Consider the following 25,269-nt stretch of genomic DNA (forward strand, 5'->3'; position numbering starts at 1 on the left):
CCTATTTTGATTTCTTCCCAAAATATTTCATTTTACCATCCCCAGTACCAAAGACTGCAGTGTAGTGCCAGTTGGCTGTCCGGCGGCAACGTCGTCCACTGCATTGCCGCTCACTGCATTGAATGGGTGTCACTCTGTAACTAGCACATTCGCCATAATGATAATGCACAATAATGACGATGGTGACGATCGCAGAGCCGATTTTGATGATTATGATGATGAGGCAAGCGACTCCTTCGGCAGCGGCATATTGAAACTGGAATTCGAATCCGGCTGCCGGTCGTTGCGACGATGCAGCCTGGCCGCCTGAAAACGATGTTGGTGCCATGTTTATTAAATGCCATTAAAGCCATTTCTTCAGCCTTTGGCCTTTGCACTTTGAGTGGCAACTGCAGGGGGCTAGTCGCGCCTCGGGGGACACGGAAGCGTGCGTCACACTGTGGGAGAGTTGCATTGTCAGCGGCAGCACTGCTCAAATGTCAAAAGGTACATCAGCAACAAGAACGACGCCAGCAACACGAGCAACATCAGCAGCAGCAACATCAGCCGAGCGCAATCAGCAAATTGCATTAAATGACTTTGTAGTGCAATTGTTGCCCCTCTCACTGACGTATCTTTGAAGTACATATTGAGGATATACATATACTTATCGGATATGTGTTGGGCGAGCTGGGGAATCTCGGCTTTATCGGAGGAAGAGTCGGGAAAGGGCAGCTGCCAGCTGCCAGCTGCAATATCTGCAGAAATGCAGTCATGCACACAAAAAAAGTAGTAGTACAAGTGAGATACCGTTAATAACCATCGAATACAGTCCTTTAATTGCTTTACTAGCTTCATTGGCCACTGGATGGTAAGGCGACCATAAAATGGCAAGTTTTATGTCTTATCTATTTCAGCGGCTTAATGACAACTCGATGGCTTAGCTGTTATATTGTTCACGCACACTTTTTTGTGTGCACAGTAATCAATGTTTACAGGGAAATCTAAGCTGTTGCATCAGTTGAAAAAACACATATCAGAGTTATTAAAAATAATTAAAGCTGATTTAATGTTTCGCCACATTTTTCCCAACAATCGATAAGGCCCAAGCCGACAACTGGCTGACAGGCGGCTAAAAGCGCCAAAAATATTTATGGCTTTGTTTCCTTCCCAGGGATTATCTTGCGAACTGTCTGACGTTTGTTTAATTCCCCTGGGCCCGGGCCACGGCCGTTTCAAGCTGGGCTTAAAACGGCTGCAGCTTGGACATCTATCAACGGCAGACCAGCCCTAGTTCCCCGCCCAAATGAGCTGCTCCTGCTCGTTTTTCATGCGCTTTAATGAGCAATTTGATCGCCTGTCTTGACATTCACTGTTTACACACATTGCTCCCTCCCTACACACAGAAGGCACTCGTAGTTGCCCATGAAAGCCTCGGACCCCTGCTCCTCCTCCCCGCAGCCTGCACCAAGGGCAGAAATCAGAAAATCAGAAAATCAGAAAATCTGGAAATCTGTGGCGCACATTAAAACGTTTCACTTAATTAAAATCAACGGCCACAGAACGACTGCAAAATGACCGCCCCCATGTATAGAGCACGGCCCTCGCCGTCCCCTACGTACAGACCCATATATACAGGCGCTAATAGTGCGATGTGAGCTCGTGTGAGAGCGTTGAAAAATACAAAAATGAAATAAGAATTCAGAGCACTGCCAAAGACGTGGCTCGAGAGCTTCCAGCATTTTTTCTACATTGTGTGACTAACGACTTGAAATTGCGCTTATTAAGACTTCCTGATTCATAATTTCTGGCAGCACGGCAACAACAACTGTGCACAAGTGGCAGATGGCCGGGGCACCGAATGGGACTTACCCAGTGCCTCAATATTGAGCAGAGAAACAGCAACGAATCCCATATTTACAACGACAGCGGCAGAAACACTGTAGTATTTATGGGTGGCAACAAAGTAGGTACGGAAAGGGCTATACGAAAATTATACAAGCCCGTGTAAAAGGTTAATAATTATTCCTGAAAGCGATTTCATGAGCCCGGACCAGTTTTGTGCGAGTATATGCACTATGGGTTTCCAGCTCTTAAATTATATTTGACTGTCAGCGATTTCCAGGGAACTATCAAGATGAAATCACACTCGATAGTTAGAGAACCAACTAAAATTAAGTTATTCGAATTATATGCTACAGACTTGCGGGTATAAAAAGACCAAGTTTACGATCCCTAACCAGCTCTATCCAGAAGTTATTACAAAGTGGGCATTGCAAGACTTAAACGAGTAAGTATACTAACGCGAATTCTTCAGGACCTGCCTGCTCAGCTTTCATAATATATTTTAAAATATTTTGATCATTGATACAAACGATACACTATAACCTTAAATAAAAACAATAAAATATTTCCAAAGCCAAGTAAAAATATACATTGTTAGCAAGGCGAATAGGCATGTAGCGCGAATTCTTCAGGAATTACATTTCTCGATTATAGCTCGTTTCCAGGGAACCTTTTATGTGGCATCACTTTAAAAAATACCATGTAATGTGGCCAGCAATGTCAGAAGGCAAAAGCCACCGACAAAAACCTTAAATAAAAACAATAAAATATTTCCAAAGCCAAGTAAAAATATACATTGTTAGCAAGGCGAATAGGCATGTAGCGCGAATTCTTCAGGAATTACATTTCTCAATTATAGCTCGTTTCCAGGGAACCTTTTATGTGAAATAACATTATAAAATACCCTGTAATGTGGCCAGCAATGGACGAGGGATCGCTCTTTTCTCACTCGCCACTCGTTTTCCCCCATTTTTCTCCCCCTTTCTTGTTTTTGTCTGGCTTTCTGTTTTTACGTTTTTCGTTTGCCTCCAAGTTTAGTAATTTTATTAATTTTTAATCTCAGTCTCTTTCCACATACGGTCTGCTTTCCTTCGATTGTCTTCCCGGGGCTTCCCCGCCCCCGCGGCGCTCATAATTTCCGAGGGATGGACTGGGGATGGACTGGGAGTGGGACGAAATGCTGGTCATGCTGCGGGCAAGATTTCCAAGTGACACGGGCAGTTACCGAGTTACCGCCACACTCACACACAGGCCGCTTTGTGCATTAATTTGCTGGTGTGAAGTGCTAATCAATACATGGAGGCGGGGGCGGAGGCAGCGGATTAAGGATGTGCACTTTCCACGCCGGGCGGGGGTGGAAAAAGTCGCAGAGTCCCCCTAATTTATAAGTCAACATGCCGGGGAATTCGAAAGGAATGTGTGCCGAGTCAAGGCGGGGGATCAATGACATTTGAGGTGGGCGTGGGGCGGGGCCCGGGATGGGGCGGCGACTGTGTGCGATTTTAGATTAAAGCCCCTGACTACATTGGGGATTTGTAGATAATAGCATAGGTAATGGCCCCATATGTAGATAGTGAATACTTATTTACTTTCAGAGCGGACTCACCTGGTGATCCATGGCGGTTGCGCGGTCCCTCGGTGCGCACGGCGAGCAGGGTGTCCAGGTTGCTGAGCGCCACGAGGGCCAGTAGCAGCAGCGCCAGGGTTGTCAACTGGCCGCGCTGGCGGTGGTGCTGTGGCTGGTGGGTGGTGCTGCTGTGGTGCTGCTGCTGCGGATGGCGGGCGCCGGCGGGCGCGGACGATGGTGGCGCTGACGCGGCGGCGACCAGCGGATCGGCGGCAGGGCTGTCGCCCTCGGCGGGGTCAGGGGTCAGCAGGGCTGTCGCCGCCGCCGCCGCCGCCGCCGCCCCCGCTCCCGCCAGTGGTCGCCAGCGAGAACGCATTCTGGCCTTGTTGGGCGGCTTGCGACCAAACCCGAATCCAATGCCCACGGGCGTAGGATTCATTCTTGGTTCGGTGGTCGCTTCCCTGGCTCCGGGGCTCCTTATCCTTGGGCTGGGCTTGCTGTGCTGCCTGGATGGTGATATTCGGGCTCTGCGGTGACCCTCTGGTGACCCTCTGGCGACCCTCTGGTGACCTCTTCTCTGCCTTTCTTCTCGAGGCTGCCCTCTCGTAGCGCGCCCTTCTCTACTCCTTTGCGAAAATATATACGGTTTGGTGGGCTGCTTTAATGAAATAAGCGGAAAATTAACGCGTTTAATATTTGTAATTATTTTCGAGGGCGTGGCCGGGGGCGCTTGGGGGAGCAATTAATTTAATTTCACTTCCCCGCCGGCCCGCACTTCTGGTTCCGTTTGCTCTTTTGCCTGCTAAACTTTTTTGCTTATGAAAGATAATTGCTCGCCGTCCCGCTCGCACGCGGCTCGCCGTCCCGCTCGCTCGCCCGCGTGGCCTATCTCTTTAACACTTTTTACAATAATTGAAAAACTTTTTTCGGCTGCTTTATGTGAACTTTTGCCTCGGCGTCTTTAAACTTTTCTCCCTCCTTTCTCTGCGTATTTATTTTTTGCCGTCGCTCGTTGTATTTCAGACACTTGAAAAATAAAAATTAATATGGTGCGAGGGAGACGGGGATGGCGTCTTGTTCGCTGGCTCTTTCGTTTGGTAGGGAAATTGCATTTCCTTCGAGTTTTTCGCTGCAGTCCTGCAAGAGAGAGAGGTGGCGGGGGGAGTTAGCAAAATGTTTATCCAGAGTATTTCCAATTATTAAGTGCGATTGGCTTGCGGAAAGTTCTCAATCGAGAATGTGCTGGTAATATGGGAATACCTCAGGGGTTAGTCCACTAGGACTGGCGCTACCAATGGTTTGACGGCTTCTGAGGGTCTGGCTTTACCTAGCCAAGGGTTACGCAACTCTTCTCCCTACTCCCACCCCTCGAGGGCCGGGAGAAAGGGAAAGCGCGGGGAAACAGAACTTTGCGCAGATTACATTAAATTAAAGCACAAATACAAATGAATTGCGGGCGGGCGAAGGCGGCTGGAAAACGTGGTTGCGAAATAAATAAAGAGTAGAGTATTAAAAACGAGCAGCAATCGGACACAATGGCAGATCATAATGTGGGCCGGGAGTCGGCAGGGGCCCCACTCTCAAGTGGAAAATCGCGCACGGCGTCTTCGAAAGGAAAAGCCAGGGGTGGCTTGGGCGGCGCACACAACAACCGCGGGTGGGCGGGGCAGGTGGGTGGCTGGGTCAGATGGCGGGGCAGGCCCGCCGCCGCCGACGAGTCAACAAAAGAAATTGCTAATGTGCGCAAATAAAAATGGCTCAAAAACACACCCACACAACCACACACTCGCACACTCGCACACTCGCACACACAGCCAGTATTAGACAATTGAAATTGAAAATCAGTGAAACCTGTTTTCACACACAAAAGCTCACGCACGCCGAGCTTAGGCCCGCAACATTGCACAGAAGAAAGACAAAAAATGGCAAAGAAAATGGGAAAAGTGCAGGAAAAACGAAATGGGAAAATGGCAAACAGAAAATGGAAAACAAAGGAGGAAACCCCAATGCAAAGACACAGGGCAAGAGCCGGGGTCAAAGGTGAAATGCACTCGAAGCGCAAAAAGAAAGGAAGGAAAAACATTACAGCAATTGTCAACCACTTGGGGAATTTTAATAGGGCGGGAAAATATTTATATAATGGGAAAATGGTTGGGTATCCCAGGTATGTTTGCTAGACGTGGTTTTATAGTGGGCTTATGAAGTATTCAATTGAAAAATATATAAGCCCAATGACAGGAAGATAAAGGGTAAAGTCGCAATTATAAACACATATTTTTTATATCATGTTTTATAAAATATGTTCAACCAAACCAAACAATAAGAAGAAATGTTACTTTTTCTTAATAAATAGTTATTTTTTACTATTATTTATTCCTTTAATTGTTTTTAATTTTTATTTAACAGAAGTTAACTTAAATGGCTTGAGTTTTTTTCAATTGAGCTAAATATAAAACCACCTTTTACTGTGCTCCTACTATATCTTTTTAGAAGTTATTCCAATTCTATTGACCTATAGTGACCACATTTTCCCCCTCAAAAGGGATTAGAAGGCCAAACATTCCCATTTCCCGATTTGCCTTAGGCCCTGCTGAGCACCCAATTGCACACCGCCTTCTGTGGATGGAAAATGCAGGGACATTTCGGCCAGAGAAAAGCCGCCGTTGGTCCGCGGGCGGTGGGCGGTAGGCGGTGGGCGGTGGGCGGTGGGCCATCATCAACAGCGACATCAGTATTTAGCCCATGGCCCACCGTCATCTGCGACATTTCGCTGCGCAAATGAAAAGTTACGCGAATCAGCAGCGGCCGCAGGGATCGGTGTGTGATGATAGAAGGTGGCATATTGATAGGGGGCTCTGGGAGTCCGGGGGTTTTTCTGGCCAGGCCGTGCACACCTGTCCGTTTTCATTACGCGCAGCCAAGAAATTGCCAAAGCCATTTTCGAAAATGGCCACAAGCACGGGGGAAAAACGAGAAAAGTAGGGGAGCGGGTGCACCAAGAAAAACAACGGAAATTTACTTACTGGTTAGTTAAGTATGGGTTAATCATTAAATAAAAGTGTTATCCAAATATCACAGAGCATAGAACAGTGATTAGTGTGTTGTTTTTAAACCAAATAATAAACCAAATTCCTTTGTTACGAAAGTATTTGATTTAATTACTGATGTATGGAGTGCTTTTCTGCTTTTCTGTGTCTTTTTTTCCGGTGTGGGCGCTACTAGGCGTCGTCATAACTTGAAATTGAAATGGGAAGAGAGTTGGGTTGGGGTCTTTTATACCCCCTGACTAACGATCCAATCACGCGACCATCTCTAAGCTCGGCTCCCCAGAAAATCATTTTGGATCTGGATTTATTGCACTCCCCCCGCTCGGCACACCAGAATCCCGCTAATGTTCGCGCTGAAAAGCTCTCAGGAAAAATAAAAGGAAAGTGGAACGCGGGGGAGAAGCGGGGCAAGGACAGGGGAGAGGAAAATTCAAGGAGGGCTGGCCAAAAGATATGCAAAAGACGGCACCGCAAATGTTTTGGCCAATCGGCCACACGCGGCTCGTCGGGCATCAGGTGCGCATTATGTCAGGAGTATGAAATATGATAGCAACAAACAAAATAAATATATGAATAAAAATTCACAACAATCGAAGGGAGAGGCCGCCGACAAGCCAATAATAAATAAAATAATGCCATAAAATACACTCCAAAGTAGGCAAAGTTGCCAGCAACCACCGCTGAGGGGGCAAAAAGTACGCATAACAGGCCATCCCAATTGAAATATTTAAATTTTGTTTCACATTATGGAAAAGTATTTATGGGGGGTGCTGGCGAGGAAATAAAGCGGAAAACAAATGACAAATTGAAGACGAGTCGGCGGGGCAAAGGAAAACCTTTTCGTACCGGGGAACGGTTGAGGTAAAAGGGGGTTGGGCGCCATGGGAAAACCTGAGATACTCAAAAAATAATCTAGACTGCGTGGGTTTGCACGGCCAGAAAAGCATGCCAGGAAGAATTAAACAAAAATATTTCCCCTTAGAGTAATCAATTAATCCCTGAACAGAAACAGAGCAGAAAACAGCCCATTTTCATTTAAATCTTCGGCTTTAATTCCATTGCGCTCGAAGGCAAAAGCTTTTCCCTCTTTGTGTGCAGCACATAAATTGAAATATTCAATTGGGAAAAAATCCGACCAATTTCCCATGCCAGGCCGAATTTTTCCTTTTCCCCTGACCTTCCGCCATTGTCAACTAAATGTTGATGGAGGTTTATGCGTCACAGAACCTCCGCAGCGAGTTCGAGTTTTCCTCCAGTTGGCCAGCAACCAGTCAGCAATTTCCACCGCCCCATTTTCCCATCTTCACTTTTTCCCGCTTCTCACCTTGATTCATCATTGTTTCGTGTGTTCTGGCTTTGATATGCTTTCATTGCGAGATTTGCGATTTGCTTTCGTGTGGAGAGCGGGGCTTTTTGTGTTGGTTCTGCTTCTGACAAATCGGGGCTAAGAATTCAATGGCTTTCCAACGTTTTTGCATGCCCCGGCAGGAGATAAAAAGGTGGCACAGAAGGTGAAAGGTGTTTGAGGTGTACAGGGAAAGAAGCCGAAAAAAGAAGCAGGTTTCAGTACTTCAAAATACGGCTGAACATGTATTTGTATTTAAGATTTTTACTCATTATTATGGTTCTGATAAATATGTTCAGAACTGACATTGCCTTTGAAAAATACGAGTAATAGGTATATCATTTCAAAGAAGTCTTAGTTCTTAAGGTCTTTCCTAAAGAACGAAAAAGAAAATAACCATGTAATGCTAAAAGATGGTTGAGTCTTAATCTACTGTCATACCACTGTTGTTATTATCCAAATTTGTTTTAATATCCTTCGAGCTCATATTATTATTCCAAAATACTAGTGTTAGATTTATTGCTCTAGAAAGTCGTAACGTTTTAAGAGCTTCGTTAAAGATTTATTTAAAAATCACAATTATTTAAGCAACTGAAAATATGATAAACATATAGGATTCCCTATAGGATATCCTATAGATAACATTTAAAATAAATCTACTGAGAGCTCACATTTATTAAATACTTCTTTTGATAGTTGTAGGATTTTGAAGAAGTGTTTAAATTTTAAGACCTTGGTAAAAGAGCAATCCAGTAATTTCAGTGCTTATAGAGCAATGATTCTTATACATCATACAATACATTATATTATATTGTTACTTTAGATTTATTTCCCAGTGCATGGGCCCGAAGAAAACAGGTAAAGTGACTTTGCGGCGCCGCATTCGACTGACTCAGCCCATTTTTTCGCCCCCTTGGGATCTTCTCGGTTTTTTCCTCTCCTAAGCTAGATTTTGTACCCCCTTTTTGCAAACTCAAAGAAATTCTTCTTCCTCAGCTCATTCGACGACTTTTGCTGCTTTATTCTTCGGCTTTTCCCGGTCTTCTGTCTTCTGGCTTGTATCTTGTGTCTCTGGGTCTCTGTTATTTGGGTTAAATATCGGAGTGAAAACTGTGTTAATGGGTGAAGTTTATATATATCTGCATAGAGCCACACATATGTGTGTGAGCGGCTCGCAGTTTTCTAGCTGCGTTTGCATTCGGTCGACCGTTTTTGGTCAGCGTTGCAGAAAATGAGAGCGGACGGATTAGTTCGAAGCAAAGCAGAAAACTAGCTGGCTCGCATAGGGAAATGTCTACAATAAAAGCCAAGTTAACATGGAATAACAAATGAAATCACAGGCGATTCGCCTGGCGCACAGCCCTCCCGATAGCATTAAGGTAATTCGGCCTGAAAGCTCCCGAAATAAATCTATTCCTTGGCTCCATTCACACAGTGCTGCATGAAAGTTATGCAACGGCCGCATAAATCAATTGCCCTCGTCATTTTCATTTATTTATTACGATGTTTTTTCGCTTGGCCTTTCGAGGCGGTGCTCCAGCTTAACCCCTGTTGGGCCCCCTCCCCTTAACCCTTTTGCACCACATCGCCCACCTGCGCGACGACAATGGTAAATATTTTTATTGTATTTCCCTGGTGTTTGTGCTGAGCTCCTTTTCCGGGCCCCAGTCCCTCGATGCCGACTCCGATCCCCTTGCCGCTGCTTTTCGGCTTCGATTTCAATTTTTGGGCCCAAGGGCAGATTGGCAAAGGGGACCGACGAGGGGGCGGTTGTGGGGGGCTTGGGCCACGAATCCCTTTTGCCACTTTTGGACATTGCCATTTTTCGCCTGCCACACACAAGCAGTTATATATCCAACTGATATTTATATGGTGCTCTATCAACAGAGGGGTATAAGGGACTTTGGAGCGAAACGTTGCCTCGAAATGGAATTATAAACATTATCCAGATCTTATATCCAAATCTAATGTAGTGTATCTGATACATTTCTTTAACCAATATAGGTTTAATACTATAGTTTGGGGATACTTTTCAATGCCTTCGTTACCATACATTATTTCTTAATAAAAACTATAGATCTTTCTCGTTTTTATTACACATAGGTTACTTCTTCTAGTTTATTTTTGTTGTGCAACATCATGTGTTAAAGGGTACTTTGAAGGTCTTAAGCCCTGCCGTGCTACGTGTTTTTGCTGCCTGTCTGTTTCCGGGTGTTTTACTTTCTTTTGGCCGTACAAACACCAAAATTCTCCGAATAGACTCCGCATTCGACTCCCCTTTGAGCCTGGCCAACGAAAAGCGAGGAATTCGTAACAGAAATCGAAGATTTTCTCTGTTCTGTTTTTTGTAAGGGGGATGTGTTTGAGACGATGGAAAGCCCTTCGGGGCTTTTCGGCACGATTATCCCTTTTCTGTGCACTCAATTTGTTGGCGAAATCGCTGGGGTGTGGGGAAGCCGTTGAGGTGCTCCTGCCCTTTGAACTTCTGCCCACTGACTGACTGTATGAATGACTGACTGACTGAATGACTGAATGACTGAATGAGCGAGTCGGGGAGTGAGTGACAGCACATCGCTGCCGCCTGGCATTAAATGGCTTTCCAGCCTTAGGCTATAGGGTTTCGCTTTTGTTTTCACACGGCATCGGTATCGGCATGCCTTGTCCCCCATATGTGATGTCTCGCCATAAATTAAAAGCCAGCGAATAATAGATCCGAAGCCCTCGAGGGCCCAGGAGAGAGTCCGAGCAGTGAGCCACATCGAAATCCGCAGTCCGCAGTCCGCAATCCGCAGTCCGAAATCCACAACCGCACTCCAAAGCCAAAACCCCAAACACAAAATCCAAAATCCAGAGCCATTAATCACAATCGGCAATCGGTTAAAGGAGCCAAATCATGCCGAACAGCCAGCAGATTAGTGCCAATAATAATAATAATGGGAATAATAGCTCAACTGTCATTTGAAGATTTATTTACCCACAAAAAAACAGTGAACTTCAGAGTGGCGGAGGGGAGGGACGTGGGTGGCGTAGTTTTCCCATTTTCCGTTCGGTCTTCTTTTCAAAAACTCAAGCGGAAATTTACGCACCAACTAGCATAATTAATGCCCAAATAGAATGGCAAAATGACAAAAAGATTGTAGGGGGAGATTCGGGAGGGGAGTGCTTAATTACACTGCCAGAAAAGGCTGGATTGAGAACTTTTTAACACATTTCATGACGCACAAGTCGTATTATATTTTATGCACTTCAAATTGGTTGCTAAGAACTTCTTTAAAGGTCTTAAGAAAATGCAGCCAACTTCATAAAATCAGTTCGAACTCCTCAATTTTTAATTTTTTCTTAGAGAGACACTCTCTTTTAAAGAATATACAAAATATATATAATAAAGAAAAATTAAAATAACAACAATATATTTTTTCGATGCTCAATATACTTTGTAGAATTGAGTCTGCCTCATGGAAAAGCCCTATTACATACATTGAAAACCCTACCATTTTCTTCATGTGTATCCCTAGACAAAGGTCAATTTCGACCTCTCCGCTTTTTTCTTTTTTTTCAAAGGAAGTTGCAATGATGCGGGCCTCCAGAGACGACTATGCCGATGGAAAACCGAGGGAGAGGCGGCGGAAGGCAGCGACGAACTGCATCCGGAAAAATTAGTGAGCGGAAAATGGGAAAAAATCTGCGCTCAAAGTGAAAGCCATAGCCACTGCCGGGGCAGTGGCAGTGGCAGTGGCAGTGGCCAAACCCAATGGATAGGCGCTGCAGTCGAGAGTGATGGAATGAAATGGACTCGAGTTGACTCGACTTGACTGGGGACTCGTCGAGATGCGATGAGATGACTTGACTTGACAGCCGGCCCAGCTGAAGTGTCGAATGTTGCTGTGCATTTTCCGATTTTCGCAGCTCCTGCTGTTGCTGTTCTTGCGCTGCTGGATTTTCTCGAAGGTGCGACCCAGCCGACACACCCGACGAAATTCCAATGGAGATAGACAGAGGCCGCCAGCAGCCAAGGCGGCGGAAATATGCTACAGTGAAGTCTGCGAAAAATGGCAAAAACCCGGCGGCAAAAAGAAAACGAAGAGGAAAGCCCTAACTAAAAGGAGGAGCAGTTACAGTTCCAGCCAGCTGCGCCCAATTTCAATTTCAGCCCCGCCACCGCCGCCCCTTGCCGGCAAAATAACAATTTTCAATAATAAAAATGTTGCAGAAAAAACGGCGGCAAGGGGAGCCGGCTGATTGAACCGGGGGAAGGGGCTCCAGGGGCCCCATTCACAGATATATATGCTATTTCAAGGAGCAGAGATGACGATCTACTGCCCAGCTGACCACGGGTGTCAAGTCAATCTAAACACAAAACTGTGGCAAAGAAACACAGTGAGGATGTGAGTTTGCATCTGATAGTTGTCATGAGGAGTTGGGGGAAAAGTTTTATTTTTGGCCCAAGCGAATAGTGGGGACAACACCCGAATGTTATGTTTAAAAATTATTCAATCATAACGTTGTTTTTACATAACTTTGGGCTTATTTTATTTCTCCCCCACGAGAAAAACTGAAATTTAAAATTCACTTTCTTAGAATTATATTTCCCCAGGCACATGAGCAATTCCCTATAAATCATCGTGGAAATCACCAGCAAGATAGGGAATATCTTTTCTCGTTTCTGACACTTCCTAATAAAATACTTTAAATTCATTTAAATATGAAAATGTTATCTCGAACTTTGTGACCACTGCATTATCACATTTTGATGCATTTTAACGAACACGAAACACATGACGTTGAGTGCTTTTAGTGAGAAACCCCTTATTGAGTCGTCAGCGATAAATCATAATTGAAAGGGGCGCGTGAGCCAAGGCATCTCACTTAAGAAATCTCGAATAAATCAAGAGAAAAAGGAAAGAATCCTGAATTTTCCAGCAAACTTCATGGTGTTTATTTATGGAAAAACACGGTTCCAGCCACGGTTTTTGGACTCAAACAATTCGCAAACAAACTCGTCGAGGGGCATTATTTTTTCCTGCGATTGGTTTGCCAATTGTTTCCCGCTTTGCTTGCCAACATTGAACTTGAACGGGCTGGCCTCAGTGGTGCGTCGAACATCGAATCGATAGACACCACACACACATATTTTTACAGCGAAATCCAATCAAAATTTTCGCCGGCAAAACAATGAGTGGACAATGGTCAGTGGGGGGGTTTTCGGGAAAACCAGACTCTGGAAAATCAAATCAAATCCATTAGAATGCCATGTAAACGCTCTGAAAAGTGCGTGCAAATGCAATTAGATTGTTGTGCCTTTGGTGCTGTTGCTGTTGTTGTTTGCCGGCCACCTAATGCCATTTGATGGCCGCACATTTTCGCGGGGCTCGGCCACGCCCCGGCCTGCGAACTCCACATACAATTAATCACGGCTTGGCGCTTCTCGGCACAAGCAGAAAAATACCGAAAAAGATACGGTTTGCCCTCCACATGTTTCGATTGAAATATATATCCAGATGTGCGGAGACTGACTCGCAAATGTTCGGGCACTCGTCACGCGTGGATTATGCCCCCGATGGCGGAATGCTCTGCACGCCTCGCGGTTATCCAATACCTTTGATTGCACTTGTGGCGAAAATAATACGGCTGATATCAGCTTCTCCAGTTAGTCATATAAACATCCGAAACGCATCACATTTCAGGGGAAGATCTCCGCAAAACGTGCTGAAAATATCCTTACTTACGGTGAGTCACCAATGTGACTTTTGGTTTTCATAAAATATAAGTCAAAGGGCATAGTATCAAGGGTAGTGTTCAGTTGAAATAATCTCACTAAAATACCCATTGAATAAAGTTTGCCCAGTGGAAGAGCATTTCGTTGGCCAAGAGCAAAGACGAAGTGAAGGCCATAAAAACAATTTATTAAAGCGTCACATGATCGCAGAACATTTTTGTTTGTTAGGAGTGCACTTGTGTTTTTTATATTCCTTTACTGATTTTTGTTTTTGCCTAACTTATTTCCTTGGCTTCTACCTGCGAGTGTCGGTTTTCCACACTTACTCACTTATTTATCGCAATGCATTTGCCATACGTATGTATCGAGGTGTGTGTCTGAAGGCGGCTCCCCAATAAAATTCATCGGCAAATGACCAAAAACCGAAATAAACATGAACAATATTCGTGTTAATTTTATAATTTCCAGTCACGTTCGGTTATTTGCTTTGTCTTTCGGGCTTTTGGCGACTTCCAATGGACCCGAGAAAGCAGCAAGGACGGACAGTAAGGCAGGGTGGTGGAGGGATTGGTCCGCTTCCGATGGGAATTGATATAATTAGCCCCGAACCTAACCCATTTTGGCGGGTTCTTAGCGAATACAAAGCGCATTTGCCAGCCACTCGGAAATCACGTGGGTGTCACAAGACGCTTTCGCACTTTGCAGTCACGTGGACTGAATGAAAACATTCTATTAAGCAAAAACCACTATAAACAGGGCTGAAAATTTGTGGGTGTCTAAATTGGATAATTATATTGGTGTATACCAAAAAGTACGTAAATGGGATCGAATGTTTTGCCCTCATATCATGATTGCCACACTTTAATAGCGTGAGAGTGAAACCTATGACCGCCATGAACTCAAAACAATCTTATAAATCAAAAAACATTAAGAATTTAAGGGAAAACAGGGAAATATATCCACTCCACTCTACACAATTACTAATTTGGAAGCTTACTATAAATAAGCCTGAAACATTTTACTTAGCAACTTGTGTACATTGCTAAATGCCGAAATGTACCACACTGGGAACAAATATTTTACCCTCATATAATGATTGTCAGTGACCTCTGTGAACCTTAAATTTCCAGTGAAAACGCCCGGGGGCTTCTAATCACCCCTTAACCCCCTCTTAACCCCCATTCGCCGGCCTCACACATGCGAGCATAGAGATTTTCTGCGAAATGCAAAATGGGAAGCCATAGAAAATGATTGCAGGCCAACTGCATCGATAATTATTTTAATAGATCACCCTCAAACGCTTGTTTCTCGTTTTTGTTTCATGTTTTCCTACCTGTTGCCCAGTTAGCCGGCTTTTAGTTTTCCTTGGCCCTCGCGGGCTAATGTTAGGTTTCGGTTTACATACGCTGGCGCACTTCGTAATTTTCGGCTATTTTCCATTTTCCATTTCCCCCCTTTTCCCCGGCCAAACACACAGCTTAGAAAATCTCTGTTGGAACAACCGCACAACCGAAAAGAAAAGATAAATACACAAAGAGAAAAACCAACAGCGAAGGAGACGCAGAAGGCGAGTGCGAAGACGACAAAGGGTCATTCACATTGCGGTGTGCGTGGCCCCCCTCTTCAGGCCGGGCCAAAAGAGGGGGTGGGGCTCTGGACGGGTTGTGGGCAGAGTGCCCAGTGGTAGGGGGTTTTCAGGGGCGGGGTTCAGTAGCGGATATCGGGCTGGCTTCAAAGCAACAGGCGAGACAAACAGCCACAATGCGGCCGAGACAAGTATCTGTATCTGCGACCACGTTTGCTTTCTGCGCTATCTTTTGCATACATTAGCGACTGGAGACACAGAGACAACCCACAACCGAAGCCAAAACCCAGCCAAACCGAAACCAAACAACAAAATAATAGCCGCTGTTTCTTTGTGTAGTTTTCTTAAAACCAAACATGTGCGAAAAGATGTTCGATTGCCGGCAGAAGAGGCGAATTGTGTAATGAAAGCTCGTCAAGCAAATCACTTCAGATGCAGATACGCTCAAATGGCCGCACAACGCCGGAGATGTTCCACGAGATTTTCGGTTTTTAATCACCATAAAATAGGCCTCACTCAATTCACCTCTTCAGTTCTATAAGTAGTTTTATGATATTTAACAAGTAAAAAACATTCCTATGAAGTACAGAGATACATTTATTCGTTATGCCTGAATAACATACCCGGAAATACCTGTTTGCTTTGATTTTGCTAAGCACTAACTACATTTGAATCATCATCATTAAAAGACCAACATTTGTACTTAATAGCCGCACAATAACACGGGTAATTTGTTTAATCCATAGCTTTGGTCTCCCTCTATCTTGCCTTCGACTTCTAATGCTGCTCACCCATTTTTTGCCCGATTCTTTTTGGGATTTGTAATTGTGGCCAGCGTATCTAAGTACGTAAGTATCTGAGTATCCGAGTATCTGCCGCCTGACGCTCTTGTATCCGTGCGGTCGTCGCTTTCTTTTTCGGACAGTTTAATGAACACAGGAAACGGAAATCGTTTTGTAAGTGCCTGTGTTTCTGTCTGCCAAATGAGTTGGGAAGAGAGGCAAGATACAGAGAGAAAGAGAAGGAGGGGCCATGGGCGAATTCAAACATTTTCCATAATTCACGTCTCAAAAACATCTATGTATGTATGTTTTATGCGAAAAGTTTTGGGGGCAATGCCAGGCCAGAGTTTATCTTCCTTTGATTTTCCACTTGCTTTGCTTTCATTGTTCATTAATTAATTGCATTTGATTTTGGCCCCCAAAGCGAATAAAAAATAAGTTGGAAAACTATTTGAAACATCATAAAAAGTTGGGCTTGCCAGCCACTTAATTCTATCTATGCATATATTTTTTAAATCGTTTTTCTTTTTTTCTGTACTTTGCCAGGCCGCGAGCGTTTGCCGTGCATACTAACTGACTATTAATGCGAGCAGCAGCAGCAGAAGGAGCAGCTTTTGGCCCGGCGGCAACACGGAAAAGTTGCAACTCCATATGGATCCCAGTGGCAACAAGAAAGAAGCAACAGCAACTCCAGCAGCAACATCAGTGCAAACAACATCAACATCGACAACAGCGGCAGGAGCAGCAGCAAAGCAATTAGCAGCAGTAACAACGAAAGCAACACTTACACCGGCAACAGGCAGCAGCAACTGCAACAACAGCAGCAACACGACTAGCAAGAGCAACATATGTGCGCAAGAGCAACATCAACGGCTTGAGATGAAAGCGGCAAGAGCAATCCAATTTATAAAATCATAAAACTATGCCCAACAAGTGGAAAATCAAGGAAATCCTGCAGCTACAGCGTAAGAAAGAGGAACTTGAGATTTGTTTGTCAAAAATATTATTTCACCGTATTGAATTATGAGTACGGCCAAGAAAATACACTTTAGGTGGCCCTATTTCAGTAGCCTTTATTGCCTCTAAAAGAGGAGAGGAAAAACATTTGCAGAAACAAAGAAAAAGCGGCAATAAAATGAAAGCCATGGCGAAACCGAAACGAAAACAGGCAACCGAAAAGAGAGTAAATTTAAAATGTTTGCCTTCGGGCCATAAACAAGAAACAATTGTTTTTAGCAAATGTAGGGAGAGAGTAGAAAAAAGGGGGAAATATGCCACATGATTTGGTAAAAAAAGCCATCACAATTTAATACAAAGTTTAAGAAAATCAAAACAAAAATGTTTTAATACTATAAAATACAGTTCCAAGTAAAATTTTGCATACATCTTGATATTTATAGGTCATTTTTAGGGGATTTTAAGAAAAATATACTAAACCATATAATATTTGGATTTGCATTTGCTTTTCCTTTGGTATTTACATACGGTATTTTTTAAGGATCCTTAAAAGGATCTGCCAACTATTTTACATAAAACTTTAATAGACCAGCCTATGTGTAAGCTGATCAACCTATTCCCCTTTTTCCCTCAGTGCTTTTAGTTTGCCGCTAACTCCTCTATCTTTTTCCGTTTCTTGCCCTTTTGTTGTTGCTATAATTTAGCTACCTACGTTTGTTGTTGATGAGGATGCTGCCAGCAGCAACAACAACAGTAATAATAACAAAAAAGCGAAGCGGCAGCAAGAACAACACTAAACCGAAGGGAGAGCAACGTTGACGGGCTCCCAAGCCCATTAAAACTGAACGTAAACCAAAAAATTAGGTTGCCACCAGACGCAGACTCACAGATACTCAGGCACACACAGATACTCGAACACACACACGGCGAACTTTGAGTCACTTGAACATTTTCGGATGCCACACAACAACAATAACAGAGAGAGAGCCCAACAATGGGAGATCGGGGCAGCAGGATGAAGATGAGATGGGACTGGGGATTGGGGTGGGGACGGGGACGGGGATGGGAGCTGTGGGTGTAGTTGGGTGCTGGGTTCGAGTACGGGGCCCGCACCTTTTTGCCATATCCCTCGCATAGCCGAAAATAATGAGCATACAAAATTTATGAAACACATGCACACCACGCGGAAAAGATGGATGTGGCTGTGAAGGGAGATGTACCCTCGGATCGGGCGAGAGTTTCGGCGGTACATGGCGAGAAAGCAGCCAGGAACCCCCATGGATCGTAGAAAATAAGTATCTTAATCGAAATCAATTTCGAAATCAGGGGAAATATCTTATTTATCATTTTTACACTGGCGCCCACTACTAACCATAAGCCATATGGCTTAGGATGAATCAAAATAAGCGAATCGAAATAGATTTTGTACACACAGTCAGCTATTATATTATCATATCCACCACCTATTGTTCAGTGCTTCACATATTTTCCTACGAATCAGATAAACCCTAATTTGCCCCTTTCTGCGAGTGCATCTTTGAGGCATTGCACATGGCCCGGCATTTGAAACGTTTCTAGTTTCGGTTTGGGCCAGATACAATTGCAGATGCAGCGGAGGCAGAGGAAGATGGGGCCCGGAACGAGGATGATGACTGCGATGATGATGGCGGAGTGCCCCCCAGAACCCCCGTAGCCCGCCCCTGTCCATCAGTGTCCAAACTGCGAGCGCGTATTCATAATGAGACTCCAATCTGACGGTTGTTATGCCCCCTTGGCCCCCTGCACACACCACCTATGCCCGCCGTACAATGCCCAGATAAATTGCTAGAAGTAGCTACTAATTTGCAGTTAGTCGTTTCGCAACAACAACAGAGACAAAATAGCACAAAACGCAGTACTCGGCGAGCTGGGAAAACCAGCAGAAGACGGAGGAAAACCGGCAGAGAAAATGACAGGGGGTTGGGGATGGGGGTTGGGGGCTGGGGCTTTCCTTCTAAAGGGAGCACAAAGTAGAGTTTTCTGGCATCGCATGGCCAGCATTTTCTGCTCCATGCCGTGCGCTTTGACTGCATCTAATGACACTAATAAAGTTGCCCACTGATGATAATCTGTCTCTGGCACTCCACCACTCCACTACACTCAGCTCCATTCCGGCGACCATCGCCTCGCCCCTCTAGGACTTCCAGGAGCGGCTCCAGAATAGAGACAAAAACAGAAGCGGTGGGATATGACTATAAAAAATAGCCCAGCACCGTGCGAATAAGCTCGAATAATTCACAAGATGCGCCAACAAAGGATACGATACGACAGCTTAAGTGCCGTAAAACATTGTATATCTATTTAATGATGATTTATCTAAAGTCCATTTTTAAAAATCTGATACTACCTAAGTTATCTACCATCCTCGGTTAACATTATTTGTTAGTTTCTTCTCATTCAATTTTGTGAACTATTATAGAATTTGTATTATACATATATATCTATTTTTTTTATATCTAAAGAAATTGGCATTTAAATGTTAGTCCTAGAAATCGAATACTACCTCATTTATGTAAAAACTGTCATCCTTGGTTAATATAATGTATTCCTCTCATCTCATACCATTTTTTGTAAGCTATTTTTCAAAACCCTACATTCTTAGGATACACCGTAGAAAGATATATGAAGACAGAAACCGAGCTCAAATGAGAACTCAGGTTCGATCCTTCTTACACAAATCGCACTTCTTACCATCCTAAGTTTTGATTGACTCCCCTTCCCACTCCGAGGACGCTTTAGGATTACAGACTAATCGCACTCGGGCGGAGGAAACCCAGCAAAGTGCTCAGCAGAACTGGAGACCTGCAAATTGATTGATCCCCAGATATGCAAAAATAAGCTCTAGCTAGCACTCCTCGAGTAACTGGCAAAAGCGGGGACCCAGCAGAGTTAAGCTGCTTGCAGCACTCAATTCAAAGCAGCTTTTGCGCCACTGCCAGTCGGGCCAATAAATCTGTCCACCTTATCGCAGGTGACTCCGCTGTCTGCCACACCCGATCGGGTGCATATAAAAAGTACACAGAGGAGTCGGTTGTTTGGCTGCATTTCGGGGGGTTGCCGCAGAACAATTTCAAGGTGCACTGAGTGTAACAAATATCTTCATTTAGCCTCCCCTCTCCGTATCTTCCGGATGGCTTTCTTCGGGAGCCGAGCATCTGGAGCATCCTGCAGCTGCTCGGGGTCCTGGGCCACTGTTACTCACAGTTTAGCCGACGACCAACTGCGGCTGATGGCTAATTTAAGTTTGCCTTATTCCCCGGCCCGGCTGTCTCGCTGGGCAGATATTTATGATCGACTTTTATTCGGCACTCGGGGCAAGGTCACCGCCTCGTCTTCAGTTTTTCAGCTTCTCAGCTTCACCATCCCAGCTCCTCTGGCCTTTGACATTTGGTTGCGTTTTCGGGGTTTCTGGGGGTTTCTGGGGGTTTCTGGGGGCCTTTCGCCCAGCAAGTTTGCCAAAGTTCACTGTGGCTAGTTGGCTCTTCGCTTCGCACCGATGTTGCACACACAAATTTGCTGCCATTGTTGCTGCGCTCTGCTATCTGGTATCTGGTATCAGCCACAGTTGTGATTATGTCTATAAGTTTGCCAGCACCCATCAGCAGAGAACGGGGCGTAGTGTGCCGGCCATTTGCTGAAAATACCTCTTGGTACCTAAATTGTAACAAGCTCACGTCCACAAAATTTGTGGATGAAAACATGTCTGGAGGCAACTAAACAAAATCCCCGAGTACCAGGTAAGTAGTATTCGATTGCTGAACCCTGCGCTCCATTTTTTACGTCAGGGGACCCGAAAGCGTTGCAAACTTTCCAGTTAACCAACTTTTTCGGTACGACACTTCTGTCCCACTCTGTTTTGGCCTGGTACTTTCCGCTCTTCGGTACTTTTCATTTGTGTGTAAACCGATGCAAACCAATATTTGAACTTTTGCCATGGCTCTGAGCTCCGAAAGCGAACCGAAACGAACCCAAATGTCAGCTCATTCATTAACTTGCGCAAAGGTTTTGCGAGTCTCGGCTCGTCTTCCCTGCTCGTTTTCATTATTCCATCGGACAGTAATTCAAATCCAAATGGCAGGCCACCATAGTTCAGATGGTGCCTGTCCCTCTCCCCGAAAACACGTCAAATAGCACTGCCGTCCGCCCGAAAAATATATTCAATTACAAGCGAGATAGAGGGCTGGGTTTGTGGCTCCGAAAGTTTGTGACATCGAAAATGTGCTAACGAGGCAGGGGCTCTAATTAATATCGGACGGGGGTTCAGTTCTAGAGTTGCATCGATAGATCCGATAACAGGTGACACTGCAACTGTCGCCGTCGCTTTTGGCCGCGATTTAGGCGTCGATTGCCCCAACTTCCGATGGCGGGGGGTAATAATATTTCCATTTATGTCCCTCGGTAAATTGTCATTGCACTAAACATGATTATCGATTTCGATACATTAAATGCGACACTGCGTGTATTACTTATCGAGTAATTATTGCTTTAAAAGCAGACTTAAAGCAGGAGACCCCTGAAAATATTATTTATAACTATGAATATTCATCTCCACTGAGTTAAACACGGCCAACAATTAATAACCCGCTTGTATTAAGCCAAAAACAATGCCATTGAGCTATCGAAAAACAAACGACAGCCCATTGGTATGAAAACCGATCCTAAGTCTATTGATTAATTAAGCTGACTTGAAAAATGCTACTGAAGTCTCTCAACTACCAGGTCGTATTAGTCATCTTTTGAGAACTGAAAGCCTTCGCTAATGATATCATTATTGACTTTGTCCGACAAAAACAATGCAATCTATTGATCTGTGGCGGAGATCTTGACTTTGACACATCGAAGACCACACATTTCTTTACGTTTGGGAGATGGGCAAAAATAATTATACCCGAATTATCGCTGCCATTGGAAGTATTCGGCCCATTTTCGCTGGCCGCCAACAATTAAAGCCACAGAGAAATGGAATAAAATTAGCATAAGCCATTCACATGACTTTGGCCGGCGACGCGAGGTTGGTTTTTTTGCAAGAGAATCAGAAATAAGAATAACAACAGCCGCCGAAGCCACGTATCCACTACAGATGCTCGACAACTTTAGCAACATTTCAAGATTTCTAATTTTTATTTGCCCCGCCGCAGTCGTTGGTGTTGTTTCTAATTAAGTTTGCCGTAGTGCTTGGTGGAAAAAATCTCTCGACTCGAGATATATGTATAAGGTTGAAGCCTCGATACCTGTTTTGTGGAACCTGGGCACCCCGCGAAATCCCCGCTGGAGAGCTGGAGAGCGGCGGGGGAAAAACTGGAATAATTCTGGGCTCGGGGGAATTTCTACTCGAACATCTATAACTATACACTCGTAGACGACGTGTATGCGGTTCGATTGTATCCACACATCAAGGCAAATTGTGGCTTCAAATAATTAGCAAATAAATTGTCTGTATAGCATGGAGTATTCCTGGAAAACAATCTGGCGGATGCTTCACGTGAGCACCTCAGCATCATCACCCCGAGTGCAGTTGCTAATTAATAAAAACGTAATTATCTGCTGCCCCTCGAGTAGTTATAATATATTATTCAAACGGAACTGGCTTCGGGAGAAATATAAATTACCGCCGACCCAAGTGTTGAAAGATTCGATAAATTAGAGGTGCATAAGTCTCATTACTTTGGTATGGTTCGGCTTTTCACTTTTCCATTTCATTTTCGGGTCACTTGGAACCCGAAAATGTGCTTCGCAAAAATAACTATTAATTGTATAGACAACTTAATAGTAAGTTAATACAATTAACTATACATTTTAAATCGTTCCTAATACGGCATGGTTAAACTTTTCAGTTCCATTCCGATTAATTACCTTATTTTTGGCAGTTCAGGGTCGAAGTGCGCAAAAACCATTGCCGGGCAAATTGTATTTCGAACAAGTTCGAGGTCGCAAGCCGAAAAGCAAATATCTGTCGTACCTTTCAATTGATCTTGGCCATTTTTGCGTACTTCCTCAAAAACAACCGAGGGCTTTCGGGAAGAATTATCTGCGGTGTCGGTTTGAAACTGTCGCTCACGATTCGGCAATATGACTCCAAATTTCTGTTGCTTATTTATTTTCCCCAAACGCCGGAGGCATTTCTCCTGTTCCTTGGAAAAGCAAACAGAGCCCTTGCTTGATTCCGCCTGGGCTATGATCTCATCCAGTCCCAAGGCCTGGGCGAAAGCCACAAGATAAATAAATGAAACGGAATAAAACACGAAACATATACGGCCGATAATTGCAATACACGAAAATCAGCACGTTCTCGAAAACTGAAAACTGAAATTGTAGCTATGCGAGGCGAGGCGAGGCGATGCGATGTGCCCCGTTGATTAACCGATGGAAATCAACTGCGGAAGCGGAAAGCGGCCAAAAACTTGATTAGCATTTCGGGCCGAATCTGCGCAGATATCGGGGCGAAAGTGCTGCAATTGTAACTGCAATTAAAATGCAATTGTTCAAGGGCTCATCTGACACACCCGCACGCGGGGAGCGATGCTCTAAGCGCAGAGTTCCCCGGCACATCGAGTTTGAATGGGCTCGAACCGGAGAATTCCTATGCCCAATGAAGGTTTAATTTTGTATCTGGTTGGAATTACACGGCAAAAAATAATAAAGCCATTCAAAACAAACGTTCAATTCGATGCTCCTGGAAGCAAATATCAAACAAATACCGCATAGGGTACTAGGAATACTAAAAGAAACTCGTAAAAATACAAGTATTTCAATAATAAATAACGATTAGGGGAATTTCTATGCCGAATGAATGTTTAATTTTTGCCTGGTCTGCTTTACACGGTAAAAAAAAGATCAAGCCATGCACAGAAAAAATGAGACTTATTTAAATCTGTTATATAAAACTTCAAACCAAAGCTCTTGAAAACAAATAGTAAAAAAGAGCCTAAAAATGTACTAAAACCACAAAAAAATATATACAAAAAATAAAGGTATTTCAAAAATAAATAACGAAATAACAGTTTATGGGTCACCAAATGTTAATAATAAAGTACAAAAATAAGAAAGAAATAAGAAAATAAGAAACTAGTTTTATAATTTGAACTAAAAGCCTTTAAAAACGAATTATTTATGTACTAAAAAAGTAAGACAATCGAAAATATGTATATAAAGAAAATAAGAGTTGGGAGATTTCATTCAAAATGACAGCTCTCGAAAAGCGTTTACCAACTCTCTCCGTGAGAAAGCAGGCAAGCTAAGCGGCGCCAATCAATGCCAATTTATAATTAAACCTAATCAATTAGTACTGCAATCAAACACTTTGCTGCCAGCGCCAATTAACGCCGGGTTTCTCCCGGTGCATTGGGCCAATGCAAACAGGACCAAAAAGAGAGAAAAAGACTGTCATGCAGATTACCTGCGCCTGCCCACCTGTCAATGGCATTTGCATATGGATTTGGGACTTTCGAGAGCGGCAGCCCCACCGCCGATATCCCTGCGTTACCTCGAATAGTTCCACATATGTTGGTTGGCATTGCAATTTGTCAACATGACAAATACCAAAAAACTGCAGTCGAGTCGGGTTCCGGACGGACGGAGGGGCAGGTTGCTGGGGGTTCGGGGCCTTCCGAAGGAGACAGGCAGGCATCAAGTAGCGGCGTCGTCTGATTGGCGAACGTTTGCTAAATGTATGCATGAAAAATGCATTAGAGCCGCCGCAGAAACAGAAGAGCAGCAGGGTCAGGGGTCGGAACTGGGGGTATTGGGGGTATCCGGCTCGTAGGACCAAGCACAACAAGTACCTAGGCGCAGGGCGGCCCTTGCGGCCCCAAAGGTACCCATTACTCGGAGTTATTCAGTGGACAATATGTGCCTAATTTACAGGCGAAATCCACATTCTTTTCTGCAAATTAACCGAAATAAGATTGGATTAGTCAGAAAAGTGTCAATTCGGGTTCCCCGAATATGCCCCTCTGTGCACAGGGTAAGCCCAGACTTGGTGCACAGACGACGTCCTAATGATGACATGCCACACGGAACAACAAGGGGAGCCGATGATGATGCTCCTGCTCCTGCTCCTGCTCCTGTTCCTGCTCCTGCTCCTGGTGGTGCTGCAGCTCCTTCTGCTTCTGCCACTGCAGCAGCAGCAGCAGCATTTCAATTGCCATCAGGGCTGGGGAATGCATTAGAATCGAGCAGCCTGAGCCTCAGCCCCCCCTCGAAGGTTGGAGGTTGGAGGTCGGAAAGGGGGCGTGGCTGCCTTGTGAAGTGAGCGAGAAACAATTGAGTAAGTAGGTCTGTCATGGAGACCCGTCCCTATGCATAGGGGGGATGAGCTGCCAGGTTTTGAGGACTTAGTCAGCACAGCAAAGATGCGATGGGATTCTGGGGCTCTTGCAAGAAGGGCTATTATCCATTCTGCCAATTT

The 25,269-nt window shown here is 44.4% G+C and overlaps 1 protein-coding gene across 6 annotated transcripts in view; it reads right to left on the reverse strand.

Moving 5' to 3' along the window:
- Nucleotides 1–25,269, reverse strand: part of LOC108023338 (low-density lipoprotein receptor-related protein 2) — a 142,872-nt gene that overhangs the window by 112,540 nt on the left and 5,063 nt on the right. For 3 of the 6 annotated variants that reach the window (XM_044093309.2, XM_044093308.2, XM_044093312.2), the window contains exon 2: nucleotides 3,431–4,046. In XM_044093309.2, coding sequence (XP_043949244.2) covers nucleotides 3,431–3,830 — 400 coding nt within the window. In that variant the 5' untranslated portion in view covers nucleotides 3,831–4,046. Of the gene's footprint in view, nucleotides 1–3,430; nucleotides 4,050–25,269 lie in introns of all 6 variants that reach the window. The other 3 variants (XM_044093310.2, XM_044093311.2, XM_017092677.3) reach the window with 1 other exon arrangement.

This window comes from Drosophila biarmipes, chromosome X (assembly GCF_025231255.1).
Source record: "Drosophila biarmipes strain raj3 chromosome X, RU_DBia_V1.1, whole genome shotgun sequence".
Taxonomy (NCBI): domain Eukaryota; kingdom Metazoa; phylum Arthropoda; class Insecta; order Diptera; family Drosophilidae; genus Drosophila; species Drosophila biarmipes.